General features: G+C 35.8%; 1 protein-coding gene across 2 annotated transcripts in view; it reads left to right on the top strand.

Annotated features, from left to right (window-relative positions):
* NAB1 (NGFI-A binding protein 1) overlaps nucleotides 1-17017 on the top strand; it is a 44781-nt gene that overhangs the window by 16450 nt on the left and 11314 nt on the right. For both annotated transcript variants that reach the window (XM_082658637.1, XM_082658636.1), the window contains exons 3-4: nucleotides 5646-5779; nucleotides 8184-8235. In XM_082658637.1, coding sequence (XP_082514763.1) covers nucleotides 5646-5779; nucleotides 8184-8235 — 186 coding nt within the window. The remainder of the gene's footprint in view (nucleotides 1-5645; nucleotides 5780-8183; nucleotides 8236-17017) is intronic.

The following is a 17017-nucleotide window of genomic DNA, read 5'->3' as shown; positions in this document are numbered from 1 at the left end:
TGATTATTTCTCTTTTTATTTATGACTTCTTTTCTAATCCATGAGTTATTAAGAAGTTTTTTTCATTTCCTAATATGAGGGGGTTTTTCCTTTATTCTTTTTCCCAGTGATTTCTAACTGAATTACATTGTGGTCAGAGAACATGGTTTGTATGATGCCAGCCCTTTAAAATTTGTTGAGATATGAGTTATGGCCCAGTATGTGGTCAGTGTTTTTAATGTGCTTCTGCAGTTGTTGGTAGAGTGTTCTGTATGTGTCTGTTTTAACAAGCTTATTAACTGTTTTTCAAACCTTCTATAGACTGTTTTTTTTTTTTTTTTGGTCTGCTTGCTCTATCAGTAGCTAAGAGTTGTGTGTTAAAATCACCTACTCTGATTGTGGAGTTGTCTATTTCTCTATGTACTATGCAGCAACCTTATTAATCTTTAATAATGCATTTAGTTTTAAAAAACTTTTTTGTTTAATATTAATATAAGTACATATGCTTTCTTCTTGTTAGTAATTTCTTGTTACTTCTTTTTTCCATCCTTTTACTTTTAGTCTTTCTGAATCCATGTTTTAGATACATCTCTTGTAAATACCAATAATTGGATTTTTAAAAAATTCTCTTACATTCCTTGTCTTTTAACTGCAACATTTGGTCCATTTACATTTATTATAATGACTGATGTTTTGAATTTATTTCCTGTATTTTATTTTGTATTTCTTCCCTTCCTCCTCTTTATATCTCAGATTTACCATCTGGAATTAGTGTCCTTTAGCCTGAAGTGCATTATGTAGAATTTTCTTAATGAAGGCCTACTGATAGCAAACTCTGTCCTTCCTCACCCCATTGGAAAATATCTTTATTTTGCCCTCGTTCTTAATTGCTACTTATTCTGGGTATCAAATTCTGTATTGTCAGTTATTTTCTGTTAGTAGTTGAAGATATCATTTCCTTGGCCTTCAGCTTTCATTGTTGTGTTTAGAAGCCAGTGGTTATCTGACTATTGTCTGCTTTTGAAATCTTCTCTTTTACCGTGCCCCAATTTCTTCTCTCCTTCTGACTTCTCAATTTTTCTTAGTCATTTTTACTATATTACTCTTTAGTCATATTTTCAACTCCTTTTATTTCTTTAAATGAAATCTTTGAGGGTCTGTTTCTGCTGTCTGTTGTTTCTGCTGGTTTTTACTTTTGGTTCCTTGTTTCTTTGGATGTTTTATGATTTCTGTCTATGAACTCATATTTCTTGGAACTGTGGAAATGTTTTGAGGCCTAGGAAGAAAATGGATTCTCCTAGAGGCTGTTTTTGCTTCTACCAGGCACCTGTACGCTGCACATAACAACTCTGGGACCCTATGAAAATTAATTCTCAGGCTGTTTACTGTAAATTAGGGCTGAAAATCCATGTGAAGAGCTGATTTGGGGTTATGAAATCTCAGGAGAGTATCTTCTGTTCTCTCCCATTTAGTAACAAGGTTAAAGACAGGTAATTCTCCTTGCATTCTCCTGTGGGGTATGGGTATATTTCTAATTCTGTCTTGCATCAGGCTGTAGTACTTTCGTATTGTTTTTCGTAGACTCCTCAGCCTCACCTTTGATGGATACTCGGCTTTTCCTGTTATTCTCTTCCCACACTCACCAGCCCAGTGAGGGTGTAAAGATTGAAGTTCATCTGGTTTAGCAACTGTCCTCAACTTACTCCTTTGAGATACTGTCTTCATTCATTTTGGCCTGAATCGTTCTTACTGTCTTGCTGGCTTATTGATGCATTTAAGATATTTTTTCCTTCTATTTTAGCCAACATTTTTCCTGTGAGAAATGTGAGAGGGGCCGGTCACGGTACCTAGCCCTCCCTGTGCTAGAAATGAAAGTCTTGATTGCCTTTAGAGCTTCCCTATCACACATCCCTATCACACAGCATTCATGTAGTATTTTTATGCTAACACTTACTTGAAACTTAATTGAAAGTCACAATCATTTGATTGTTAAAGATTATAACTACCAGTAGAGAAAGTTTTAAAATCTAGTTAAAAATAATAGAAAGTTAACTTTAAGAAATCTTTTACATGAAGATATGAATGGAATTTTGGTATTTTTAGCCATGAAAGGAGGAAGTGGAGGAAGTAAGTAAACCAATGAGGGAGAATATCTTATTTTATACTTTTAACAAAATTAGAAACTTAAAACTTCTAAAAATCTAGCTTGGTGCTGCAGTGAATGACTACTGGTTTTAGAGTATTTGTATCATTTTTCTATTTAAAATATATCATAATAGTTATTGATTTAATTATTAGCAACTGGGAGCATGAAATCGAGAAGATACAGAAAATACATTTTTGAGGGGAAAGCTTGATGAATCAGCTTCATGTTACAACTTGGAGTGAGCTATAATTATTTCTCCAGCCTCAGTTTTTCTACCAGAAGTCTCTCTGAGGGCCTGGAGAGTTCAGTATAGTTTTTCCGTCTGTTGGAGCCTGAATTCAGGCACAAAGATTGTGTTATGTTTTTTTTTCTTGGTTTCTGGTAGGATGATGGAAGGAATCTTAGAATATTGTTTTATTTTCTGCAGTTTTGAATGAGCTGGTACCTCTGAATGTTGTCAATTCAGGTATCTTACTGACAATCAGAATTTCTCCATACTAATTTAGATTTATGAGTACAAAAGAGAAACAGCTACATAAAAAGCAACTTGAGAAGGATCTTTCAAGGTTATTGTAGCTACTGCTAAGCTGAAATTGAAGTTAATTTATTTAGGAGATTATTCCTTGAAGTATGTTTTACTTTTAACTCCTGTAACATTGTGCCTGTCAAAAGCACTTAGGGAAGAAATTGATCTACTGAGGATTCTTTAGGAGGAGGGGAGAAAGCTGAAAATAAATTCCTCCTATTATGTTTTTATATTCAGTTATGGGTTTAAAATAAGAAGCCTGGGCTTATTGTAACCTTGTTGCCAGTAGCCGCATTACAAGCATATTGGTGATATTGCAGGTTTGGTTCCAAACCACCACAATAAAGTGAGACACACAAATTTTTTTTGGTTTCCCAGTGCATATAAAAGTTATATTTACACTATACTGTAGTGTATTGTGTGCAGCAGCATTATGTCTAAAAAAAATGTACATACCTTAATTAAAAAATACTTTATTGCTAAAAAATGCTAACCATCATCTGATAACACAGGGTCACCACGGACCTTCAATTTGTAAAAAATTAGTATCTGCAAAGTGCAATAAAGCAAAGCACAATAAAATGAGGTATGCCTGTATTTGAGAATAAGCCAGTGTAACCTACAGTTGGAAATCTGGGGAGGAGGATATTAGATACCTATATCATACCATATACTGCATACCATAACACATTCTAGATGGAGTAAATATGTGGAAAAAAATAAAACCATTAGACTAAATTATAGGAGAACATTTATATGTATTAGGGTAAGAAGGGAGCTTCTGTGCATAGCACTCAAGACAAAACTATAGGGCTAATGACAAACTATGAAAAAATAAAAAAACAAAACCACTACATATGAAGAGTTAATGCTCTTCATACATAACGAATTCCGTAAGTCCCTAAGAAACAAAATAGTGCAATAGAAGAAACAGGCAGCTACCATGAGCAAGCAGATTTTAAAATAAGTCAAAAACATAAAAATTTCAGTGTTATAGCCAAAGAAATGCAAATTATAACCAAAAGTCATTGAAAATACATCAGATTGGTAAAGCTTTTAGATAACAGCCAGTGTTGGTCAAGATTCTGGGAAATGAACTCTTCATATAATTGTTGGTAGCATTAAGATTTGAAACAATTTTTTTGGAGAGTAATTTGATGAAATATGTAAATCTCTTAAAATTTAGTATATTCTGTGACCAAGAAGTCTCTTTGTACTAATTTATTCCAGGTAAATAACTGAATATGTGTGTAAAGATGCACAAAGAATGCTCTTTGCAGCTTTCTTTGTAGTACATGAAAAATGAGGGTAATGTCCAGAGTGAGGTTGATTTAAATAATATATTGCTATTTTCTACAATGTAATATTATATGTCTAGGTAGTAAAAATTACATTGTACAGGATATTTAAATTCATTCATCAGTCAGTGTTTATTAAGCTTACTAACCATGCCAGATACTGTTGTAAACAAGCCAAGTCTCTGCCTTAATATATGAAAAAGTAAAAAATGCAGCATACGTAAGTGAAGGAAAGGAAGTTACACATCTACATTCACATGTATATATGCACACAGAGAAATATTGGAATAATATGCATTAAAATATTAATAGTCATTCTGGATGGAAGGACTGCATGCTGCATTCATTTTCTTTTGCTTCTCTGTATTTTCAAAAATTTTAAATAAGAAAAACTGTGAATAAAGTGGGATAACTGGGTAGGGAGAAAGGTAAATGCCTGATTCTTTGTCAAAGGAAAATGAGAACTAATACTAACAACAACTTTGTGCCAGCTGTCTTCTCACTTACTTCTTGTTACAGTCCTAGGAGGTAGTGATATTATCCCATTTTGCCTCTGAGAAAACTGAGGCTCTGAGAAGTTTTTACATGTCCAAAATCACACAGCTGGTAAGTGACGGAGCAAGACTCATCCTAGGTCTCTCTGCCATCACATCCCATCAGTTTGCCGTCAGTCATGCCTGGAATGAGTATGTTTCTTGCTTTTTAAAAAAGCCTGATATACCTCTTGGCAGTTCCTTACTTACATCTATTTAAGTTGACAAAATTATGTGAAAAATATTTTGTAGTCTAGTAAACAAATTATAGATTTTCAGTTTAGGATAACCTTTGATATTTTAAATTTTAGTACAGGTGTTTGGTCAACTAGCAACTCTATATTGGCAATATTTAGCACTTAGATGAAAGAGTTGAATTAGATGAATCTTAGAGATTTAGTGACTCCAAGACCTTGATTTTCCATTATAACCCTCATTTGTGATAATGCTATCTTTTACTGATTTTATAAATACTTAACTAAAATCATTTTTTATTTCTTCCTAAGAATTTTCATGTCAGTTCACCTTAAAAAAAATATCTGGGGCTTCCCTGGTGGCGCAGTGGTTGAGAGTCCGCCTGCCGATGCAGGGGACATGGGTTCGTGCCCCGGTCCGGGAAGATCCCACATGCCGCGGAGCGGCTGGGCCCGTGAGCCATGGCCGCAGAGCCTGTATGTCCGGAGCCTGTGCTACGCAACGAGAGAGGCCACAACAGTGAGAGGCCTGTGTACCGCAAAAAAAAAAAAAAAAAAAATCTGTAAGACCATGTATACTCACTTGTAGTTAAGGAAATATTATCAGCATATCATAAAATCATATCCCTTGGTTTCTCATAAGCAAAATAAGATGCAGAACATTTTTTAACTTTTTATTTTGCTTATTTTCTATAAACTCTCCTACTTAAACAAAAATAAATAAAGCATATAAATAAATAAAACCAAGATGACTATTTTGATTAGTTCAAGTTCTGAGAGATGTAGATAACTTGATTTGCTTCTGAAGTTAGGCAGTAGGACTAATTAGGAGTGAAGGCTAACCTGATTTTCGTAAATTATGATTTCATTATATAATGATGTGACTTCTTATATTCTTAAGTGAAACATTTTCTGTATTGATGAAATAAAAATGTTTATAATTTTCGAAACTTTGTTTTGAACATGCAGCTCACTGTTAATGAAGCGGCTGCTCAGCTTTGTGTGAAGGATAACGCTCTACTGACAAGAAGAGATGAACTTTTTGCCCTGGCTAGGCAGATTTCTCGAGAAGTCACCTATAAATATACTTACAGAACCACCAAGTAAGTGTTTAACTAATTGGCAGTATTTTTGCATTGTTTGTTAGAAGTAGAGCTTGAAACACCATCCGTTGATAGAATATAAGCATATCTGAAAAAGTTGAAGTGTGATTATAGTTCTATAAGATTAAACAGTGAAGTTCAAAACATTATTGCTGAAGTGGTTTTCATTGATTTGTTGAATCCTCTTTTATTGTCTTTTGAAAGATAGTTCCCTAGGACTATAGCATTGGTTTGGTGTGGTTCTCGACATTCTTCTCTCACACAGATGCTTTCTTTGGTTTTGAGTGTGATGATGGGATTTAGTTAGTCATCATTTATAGACCTATTTGTATACCCTACCAACTACATGAACTTGTTGAACTCTCTGTGGAAGCAACGTGTTTCCTTTTGCAAGGTGTCTGCGATCTAATGAGATTAGCTGAATAGATAAAAAGACTCCATTGCCCAGTATTTAAAGGAAAATTGGAAAATACTAGGTTACTAGCAAGGGCAATATGGAACATGTGTTTGAAATAAAAAAACCCATGTTGAAAAGCAGTGGTGATTTTAAAATTTAATGTAAACATACCTTATTATTTTTCATCTTATCCTCACTTGAAGCCTAAGCATTGTCTATAGATAGCAGACCATTTTGATTTTGTTCACTTATTCCACATGGACCCTGATTTCCAGTGCACCATTGGTTGTGCTTGCCACTGCTTCTCGGAGGAGATGCATTAGTGTGACTGAGTGTGTGTTTAAAAAAAAAAACAACACATCCTGAGCACCCTTTCCAGCTCTAATAAATCACATTTTCTGGGGAGGGAGCCTTAGAGTCCAAACATTCACAAGCATCTCCTATGATTCTTGTGTATATTCAAGTTTGAAAACCACTGATACAGGCACTTGCTGTCATCACCATTATTTTCCCCAGCTCACAGCAGCTTTGTTGTCTGTCCTATCTCAAGAGCCCATATACTTACAAACTGGGAACAAGTAAAATTATGCAAAATAAATGAACAGGATAAGAATACACAGCAATAGTATAGGATTATTTACAAGATTCTTTTTGAGTTGAGTGATCAAGAGCTGATTTTTGTGACTTTGTTTTCTTCACTGTATTATACAATATTTTCTTTCCGACTGCTTTACTTAAATAATTTTCTTTAATCAAAGTAATACATGTACATGATTTATGAAGTCACATAGTACACAAGGCTTATCACGAAACTCAGCAATTCCCCTGCTCCATCCCCCTTCTTTCTGAATACTACGACCCAGAGGCAACTGCTTTCAACAACTTTTAGTTATTTTTTGTAGTGTTTATTTACATTTATATGTTTTTAAAGTTAAATCATTTTAAAATACACAAGACTTTTACATTATTTATAAGCCAAAACTATGTATAAAGCTAATGCAAAAAAGTTGCACTCTCATTTCTGTCTCTTTTTACTCTGTTCCCCTTCTCATTGTAGGTAGTTTTTATTAATTTCTTTTTCATCCTTCTAGTGTTTGTTTATGCACATGTAAATAAATATAAATATGTTTTCTCACTTATACCTTTTTTTGAAAAAACAATAAGTAGCATGTGTCTATATTATTCTGTATTTTGCTTTTAGTTTAACGTGTCTTGGAGATCTTGCTATATTAGTACATATACATCTTCCTCATTATTTTATACAGCTGCATGATACTGCCTTGTGTGGATATACCATGATTCATTTAACTAGTCCCCTGTTGATGGATACTTGAGTTGTTTCTAGTCTTTTGCCGTTATAAGTAATACCACAGTAAATAACATCATACATATCATATTTTGTTGATTCCGAGGTGTATTTTTCCACATTTTAACATCTTTCAAGTTGAGGTATAACTTAAAATTTATGACTTGCCATCGTTTAATTGGCAGTTATATTTCATGTATATGTAGGTGCTTCTGTGGGAGAGATTCCCAGCAGAGGGATCCCTAGGTCCAGGGAAAATGCATTTATAGTTCTGATAGACAAAATGCATTTTAATCTCATGTAGCCTTAAGCATTTGTCTTAAATGGCCATTTTTTTTCATTTTATCCTAAATTATACTGATCCATGAAGGGTGTCATGGAATACAGTCCTCCTTGATTTTTTTCCTTTTTCATTATGTGGTACTCATTAATACTTATTGAGTACTTTCTGTGTGAGGCATTCTTAGGTAGTGTGCAATAATTTTAAAATGTGTAATATAACTGTGTCTGCCTATTTCCCCAACGTTAATTTAGAAATGATAAAAAGTCTCTTTTTCACTATTTTAATGTTCATTATGAAGTCTTATTTCTGGTGGCAGGGCTCCAGGGTTATATGTTTTGGTGGAAGCTTATAGATTGAGGTGCCTTTAGAAAAAATTTGTTACCTTCTCAAGTTTTTCTCTCTCCCCCATTCCCCTCAGATCAAAATGTGGAGAAAGAGATGAATTATCCCCGAAGAGAATTAAAGTGGAGGTATGATTATGTATTATATTTTCTTATGCTAATAATGTTTGCTTACTAGTTCAAACTAAAAAAAAAGAATGGTCCCATCAACTAGTGAGAAAATGTGAATTGTAGAATCTTAAAAATTATATAGAATTTGGTTGCTTTGAAGTATCTATAGTAATTTGAACTAAGATACTCAGAAAGTTCTTAGAAGGAAACAACAATGATAAGCATGATGTCCAGTCAGTTTATCAAAGGTTGATTTGTAAATAGATGTTTCTTACAGATTTAAAACTCTTTACTGGTTAAACTATTCCTTTTATAATTTTATTTACATCATTAGTCATCTTATCAAATAGACTGAGAGGAGCTAAGGTTTAATTTCTTTATATTAAATATCTGAGAGAAGTGACAATTTAGTAGCTGCAAGTTATGGGGACTTTACTGTAATTAAAAGCCTCTTTTAGGGGATCATGGTTGAGGCAGTCCTGATTTCAGACCTGCGAGTCGTAAGGTGAGTTGAGCAAGAAAAATGTGTTTTTCTTAGGGCTCTCAGAACTGGTTTCAGAATGACTGCTCCTTAATTTGGATTGAATACTTTTTTAAAGGCCAGTCTGCAACAGAGCAGAAATTTGAAGTCAGGAAACTCCTTCCTTTTTTTCTTGGGTGGGGGATAGCGGTCGGTGCTCTTAGCCATTCATTATTTAATTTCAAGTTAAAGAAAACAAGCTATGTTTAACTACCCTAAATTTCCATCATCAAATTATTCTTACTAGTAATTTGTTAGTAGCATCTGTTTGTATGTAATAATCTTTCATTTATACCAAAGCCAGAGTTAATCTTTTAAAAACATAAATCCCTTTTCTTGCTTCAGTCTTTCCAGTGGCTTTCTACTGTGCCTAGAATAAAATCTACGCTTTTTCCTGAGGCATCTAAGACCCTGCATGATCTGACTCTGGCTTGCATCTAACCCCATCTGCTACCACACTTCCCCATTCTTACTGTGTCCCAGCTCCACTGACCGACTTTCTGTTCCTGGAACACGTCAAACTCATTTGTGCCTCAGCCCTCTCTGTTTGTTCCTCCGCTGTAGATCTTTCTGTAGATCTTCACATGGCTTCAGCTCATAGCAAAGAGTTTTCTCTGACTTCCCTGCTTCCCTTTCTAAAGAGGCACTGTTACCCCAACATCACATTAAGGCTCTTTGTCCTGGCTTGTTTTGTTTTCATAGCACTTACCAGTTTCTGAAACTATTATATATTTATTTTCAATTTATTATTGGTCTGCCCCATTAGATGACAATAGAGCTCTTATCTGTCTATCTACTACTTTTACTTAGTTTATAATAGTGCCTTGCACTTAATAGAACTTAATAAAATCTGTTAGGTGAAATGATGAATGGCCATGGGTAAACATCTTTGACTTCTGAAAGCTTTAGCCCCAAGCAGTGGTTCTCAAAGAAGAGAAAAATGTTGTCCAAAACGAGCACCTTTTTAAAAATTGTGCTTATATTTGTAATCTATCTCACTGTTAGCTCTGGAATAATGTTTAAGATGGGTTAGCCTCAGATACCACTCAGAAAATTTATTGAAATGATCTAAGGCCATTGAAAGAGCTAACTAGTGAAATAGTTTTCTCCTGTTGCATCTCAAGATAATAAGTAAGAGAGTATCCCTGTGGATTTAGCTGTTAGTGACTCTACCACTGAAAGGGAAATTGGATAAACAAAGAAACTGCTAAAAGGCATGTGCCATTGGAGGATTTAGAGGAAAGAAGGTACAAAACCTACCCAATGTCCAGTAAAGGCAGGCAGCTACTAGGTTAGAAATTACGTTCGCCTCTCTTTCTAACCATTGGCTCTCCATGTCATCATGACTCAAGCTGTTCTCACATTTAAGCCCTGGTTTGTCTAGCTTCAGAGGTCACTAGTGAACACTGAAGTTTGAAATCATGAATCTCATGGACTCTTGGAGCTATAGTGTTTTCTTGTTAGGCTGTGTTGATAAGTCTTTCTGACCCTCTCAATGGCCCTGATCTGAAATGTAAACAAGTTGTTTCTTGTATCCAGTTACAGTGTTGTGAGTTTCTTTTTAGGAGCTCACAATGTTAGGTTATAGCATTAGATGTGACCCTTCTAGTCCTTTATATTCCACTAGAGATAACTGAATTATAGTTCTATATGATTAGTTTGTTACTTTAATAGACATCACAAAGCCATTTGAACAGTTGCAGATTTAGAATTAAGATAATCAGTGTTTTCTTTTTCTGTGAATAACAATTCTAACCTTTCCTAAATAGACAAGTGACTAATCAACCCCAGGTGTCTGTAAATGTTCTTATACTAAACTCTTGATTTTGTTTCCCAGAAATGAATAGCGGACTTTAGCTTTGAATTTAGGACAGTAGTTTACTTTTGTTGGTTTGTTTTAATTTTGTCTTGTTTTTGCTTAGTTTTTTAAAAAGTTTGTGTTTTGCAGAGCATCAATATCTGCAAAATGTGTGTGTTATACATGTGTGTATACCTACACATGTATATAGTGTATTGTGTAATCCTTTGCAAAATACACAATATTGGCATAAATGCTGTCTAAATTCCCTTGTGGTATACTCTAAGTCAAATTCGAGATACTGGAGCTGTTCATTTGGTTGTGGAAGCTGATACTGAGGTAGTTAGTATGGGTCGTATAGGGTTACTACTCCCCTAAGAAGATTTTTCACCAAGCGTTAGTGCTTTATTTATGTCTACCTTCTGTGTGTCTACTGGGGAGGAGGAGAATTTCTGGCATGAGGAGAGATTAGAGGAGGCTTTATTGAGGAGATACCATCTGAGCTGGGTTTTAAAAGAAGGATAGGATTTCAGAAGGTAGGGATGTGGGGTGGAGGGCGGAGGGGAGTTGCAAAGAAAGACTAGCATGGGCAAAGACACAGAGGTAAGAAAATACTCTGTGTGTTTAGAGAACAATGAGACCAGTTTGTCCAGAATATGTGGCTGACACAAAAGACAGTCATAAGTAAACCTACAAAGATTTTAGAATTCTTTGAACATACTGTTTGTCTAATTTGATTGTTTTGTGATTCTTAGCTTATTAACTCTCTATTAAGAAAAAGTAATATAAAAATAAACTTAACCCATTGTAAAGCAGTATAAGATTCCTAATTACTAGGCTCAAATTAATGAGTCCTTTTTTCTCTTCCTTTTCATCTTTATTTTTCCAAAATCCTTGACAGCAACCAATGAGCATACATGCCAAGTTGCTAAGTTTTTTCAATCTTAAACAGATCATTTTTAAGATCAGAGAACAAAAAGAAATGTCATGTCCAGTAGATGAAATAGAAATAACTCAAAAGAGACGTGTAAAGGAAAGAGAAACGTTTTCTTGTATGCCGTTTTTCAGTGCATGAGTATACACTAAAAAAAATTAGTGCTTTGTTCAAGCTCAGTAGTTGTTTACTTATTGCTAAATGATGTATTTTCCTGATGTTTGTGAAGGGTTGGGTGGAATGAAATTTTAAAATCCTTGTCATATTTTTCTCTTCTTATTATATAGTAGGTTGTTCCTGCCCTAAGGATAGTTAACTATTTATTTGATTGTCATTGTTGTCGTTGTTTAATATCAGTATATATGTTGTGAAGTACTCAGGATAATCTCTTGTCCTTGAATAGTGCTCCTTCCTACAGGGCATGTAAGACATTAAAAGACATAGAGATTTTGAACTTTATAGTTTCTAGAATATATGAGATAGTCACAGAGGAAAAAGCCTGCTAACTTTGGGAGGCCTTATTAGGGTAGCCTGTCATTTGGAATGCAGCCTCTAAGGAAAGCCTCTTTAGCCCTTTATGTCAGTACGTGAGGTTTGGGGCTACTGAGGCTAGATGAATAGCTTGTCCACCTGGAATACAACCTTCTGTGTGAATCTGCTTTCAGCTAAACTGCAAATGGATTATGCTTATTCTTTTCTTTTTGATCAGAGGCCTCAAATCCAGCTGTGGGTCAGTTGTAGAAATAACTGGTTTTTTTTTTTTTGAAATAACTGTTTTTATTGAACCTGTTGTATGCCTGTCCATGCTAAGCATTTGCAATTATCACAGACCTTGTCTACTCTATATGGAGCCTTTATGATTTCCATTTACAGCCAAGGAGAGACTCAGAAAGGGCTTGGTAACCTGCCCAACTTTCTACATTGCAGTGGCAGAGCCAGGGCTTCAAATCTAGGTCTGACTTCTAAACTGCAAAGCAATACCACTCTCCTGGGTGCTAATGAGCATTCACAGAGCATCTTAGGTGTGAAAAACGCTCCAGATTATACCTTTCCTCCTGCTAGTATGGTAAGAAGGGCAAAGTGTGCACAGGATTGGTAGTCTTTGAAGAAGGGGGAAAGAATCACAGTTATTTTCTAATGCAAGGAAGTTTAACAATTATACTTTTTTTTTTTTTTTTTTTTTGCGGTACGCGGGCTCTCACTGTTGTGGCCTCTCCCGTTGCGGAGCACAGGCTCCAGACGCGCAGGCTCAGCGGCCATGACTCACGGGCCCAGCCGCTCCTCGGCATGTGGGATCTTCCCGGACTGGGGCACGAACCCGTGTCCCCTGCATTGGCAGGCAGACTCTCAACCACTGCGCCACCAGGGAAGCCCAACGATTATACATTTTGAGTAGAAAATTTAACAATATAAGTGACAAAATGTATTTAAATATAAGATATCACCATTTGACATACTTATTTTTTACAATGAAGCAAAACAGTTTGTTGGGAAGATAAACAGTAAATCAAGAAAAATTAGTTTGACTTATTTATACTCTACCTGTGACAGAACATATTTAAGATGGCTTGACTACTAAAGGAGATGAAAAATCAAGAGCCAAAGTCCCTGCTCTCTTATCTTCCTCTCAGTTTTTTTAAAATTAGTTATAAATGGATTCAGTTGATATTTTTTCTTTTTCATCAAGAACATCTCCTATGAATAAACCCTGTCATTGCCTCCAGTATAATAAGTATTAGAAGAGAGGAAGGGTGTGTAAAACAACCAGTCTCAGCCCTGGCGATGGTAGCTGACTAAATGGACGGTTACTGTTCATTTCTCGTCTGTCAGTTTTCTTCGTTCACTGAAATTGCTGGAGACTAGGTAAAGAGATGAGAGGTGACAGCATTCTTCATCCTGTGTGGGCTGGGAGTGCAAAGCAATCAGAGATAACTGGATGAAAGAAATGAAGTTTGTTAATAGAGACCAGAAAGTCAGAGAATCGGGGCTTGAAAAAGAAAGACTTAGAGGAAACATCTGCTAGCAGTTCCAGTGGGTTGAGGGTGGCAGAGTGAGGAAGGGGGAGGGAAGAGGGTCAGAATACCCACCTACGCTGTTACTAAGCTTGTTGAAAAGAAATCTGGTCTAATTTGATGTAGACTCTTCCCCTCTGGATCAGAAAAACAGAAGCATTACAATCTGCTATTCATATAGAAAGTGTGAGTAGAGAAAGGGAAAATGCACGTGTGAGGCCGAGAACATCTGTTGGAACAAGTTGTTTTAAAGATAGCTAAGCAGTGGTTTTAAAGCAACTTGATAGTGTTTGGTGGAAAGGATGAGGAGGAATGGGGGTGGAGACCAATGCGATGAGAGTAATTAATTAGGTCATGAACAGCATCCCACCCTATATCTTTTATTTTCTCAGTGCTTAGACTCAGAGTCTCATAAGGGAACACTGTGATTAATGGCAGCAGCCAAGAATATGACAAGAAGATAAATTGCTCATAGCATGGTACAGCTGGTTCCTGGGAAAAAAGCTTCAGAGACATATCAAAAGAGTCTTGTAGCAAACATAATGTGAAAGAGACCATTTTCTTGGGAATGTTCTCACTTTTATTTCTAAGTCATATATTTTGGGGTACAAACCTACTTTATATGTCATGAAGTGATAGCTACTTAGTCCAGTAGTCTTCCCATCCACGATGAACTGTCAAAGATTGAGAGAAAATCGGAATAGTAATGTTCCCAGTTGCGGAGAGACCACTGATCTGTGTTATTTGTTGTTATTTATTTCTTATTGCATGCTTGTATTTCTCTTTATTAATGATGGAGCAGTGTCCATTTTCTAAAAACTTTCGCATGTAGAGCTTGAAGTTCCCCCTTCCGGCTTTTCAATATTCTCATGGTTAATAATCCTAATAATGGTGCCGCCATATATTTGTATAGCAGTGTATACTTTTTCAAGCTTTATTATTTGCATTACTTTATTTAATCCCCACAAATCTCCATTGGGCAGTTAAGCTATGTTTTAATCTCCATTTAAAAACTGGGAACACTGGAAATAATGAGGTTAACTTTCTTGCCTGAGATTACACTTCTGGTTCCTAACATGAGAAGATTAGATCACTCCTTTCTCCTTCTGCAAGCTCCATCAAAGATAATATTGAGATATTCGAGCTCCTGGGGGTTCTGGCCTGGGCTCACTCCACTCAGGGCCTGATGGGCTGGAACTCTCCAGCCCTGACCTTACCCCAGGTTCCAGAGTCAGTGCATCTGCCTACCGGAGGTCTCACCAGCAGCAGATCAGACTCAATATGTCCCCAACGAAATTCATCAACTTTCTGCTCTCTCCTCAAACCTCCTGGTCTTGAGTTTCTGATTCTAGTGAATGTTATCACCAAACTCCCAGTTGCTTAAGCCATATCTCAGGAATTCATGTGTTTCTTTGTTGCATCTGCCATTGTGTGGGACTAGGCCACTAGTCTCTGTCTTCACTACAGCCCTCTAACCACTATCCTGGACCCCCCTCCCCCAGTACATTATCCCCATCTCATTCTGATTGGGTTTTCTAATGCAGATCTGATTAGTCTTTTCCCTAGACCTTCAAGGACTTCTGTTTGCATTTAGGATAAAATCTAAAATTCTTAACATGACTTACAAGGCCTCATAGAATTTGGCCCTGGGTTTCCAGCTTCTCAGACCACTCCCTCTTAGTGTATTCCCTGTGTTACCTATATTACCGTATTAAGTATTTTCCAGTTTCTCAAGGGTATCTTGTTCTTTTTGCCTCTATGCCTTTATATAAAGCTGCTCTCTTTCCCTAGAGATCTCTTTTCTTTCAAGTCTCAGCCAAGACATCATGCCCTCTGGGAAGCCTTCCCTGACACAGTGACTCCCCTGTGCTCTGGATCTCTTTGTCCATTTCCCTTTCTACACTGTATTTGTCAGGAAGGCAGGAGTCATTGTATCCCCATCACTGAGTTCAGAGGATAGAACCTGTTAGGCAAACAAGATTGAGTGAATAAACAAGTGTTTCTAGATTTCCATTGTTTTTTCACTAAAATAGTTCCCCACCAATATAGTCAATATTCTCTTGGTGGTTTTAGTGTTAAATGCCTAGCTCATTCTCTAAGATATCTATATTATGTAAATATTTCTAAAATTTATCTTATTCCCCCTGTATCACAGAGATATAGTAATATCACAGCATGCTATTGTTTTACTCTGATTAAATCTGGTGGCTTTTTGGGTTAACTTAATAAGTATCAGTAACAAACATTTATTGGGTTAATTTCTGCATGCCACGCATTGTCCTGAGTGTTTTTCACGATTTTTTTGCTTCTTTAAAATTGTTGTGAAGTTAGCTGGGTACTGTGGTTATCCGCATTTTTAAAAATTTTCTTAAAGAATTTTTTTTAATTTATTTAAAAATTATTTTTTATACAGTTTTTAAAGGTTGCTTTCCATTTAGAGTTATTATAAAATATTGGCTATATCCCCATGTTTTACAATACATCCTTGAGTCTGTCTTATACCTGAGAGTTTGTACCTTTACTCCCCACCCCTATATTATGCCCCCACCAACTGGTAACCACTAATTTGTTCTCTATATCTATGAATCTGCTTCTTTTTTGTTATATTCACTAGTTTGTTATATTTTCTTAGATTCCACATATAAGTGATACACAGTATTTGTCTTTCTCTGTCTGACTTACTTAGCATAATGCTCTCCACATCCATCCATGTTGCTGGAAATGGCAAAATTTCATTCTTTTTAATGGCTGAGTAATATTCCATTGTATATATATATACCACATCTTCTTTATCCATTCATCTGTTGGTAGACACTTAGGTTGCTTCTATATCTTGGCAATTGTAAATAATGCTGCTATGAACATTGGGGTGCATGTATCTTTTTGAATTAGTGTTTTTGTTTCTTTCCAATATATAAGCAGGAGTGGAAGTGCTGGGTCATATGATAGTTCTATACTACAAAGCTGCAGTAATCAAAACAGTATGGTATTGGCACAAAAACAGACACACAGATCAATGGAATAGGATAGAGAACCCAGAAATAAACCCACACAGTTATGGCCAATTAATTTACGAGAAAGGAGGCAAGACAATACAGTGGAGAAAGACAGTCTCTTCAGTAAGTGGTGCTGGGAAAACTGGACAACTACATGTAAAAGAATGAAATCAGAACATTCTCTAACACCATATACAACAATAAGCTCAAAATGGATTAAAGACCTAAATGTAAGACCAGATACTATAAAATTCCTAGAAGAAAACACAGGCAGAACACTCCTAGACATAAATCACAGCAATATTTTTTTGGATCTGTCTTCTAAAGTAAAGGAAATAAAAGAAATGCCTCTACTTACTGTTGTGAGTCTCATAAAGGTGGCAACTCAGGGATTTTGTGATTTTAGCATAGGCTTTGAAGCTAATCTCTGTAGCTGTAAAATGAGGGAAACCCAGGGTTGTTTGTGTGAGGATTAAATGAGACAATATAAGTAAATTACAGAACATAGTCAGGAACTGGTTCATTGTAGGCACCTGAAAA

Source organism: Grampus griseus (assembly GCF_964374135.1).
Source record: "Grampus griseus genome assembly, chromosome: 7".
NCBI classification, from domain to species: Eukaryota; Metazoa; Chordata; class Mammalia; order Artiodactyla; family Delphinidae; genus Grampus; species Grampus griseus.
This window is presented reverse-complemented; position numbering and strand designations above follow the sequence as displayed.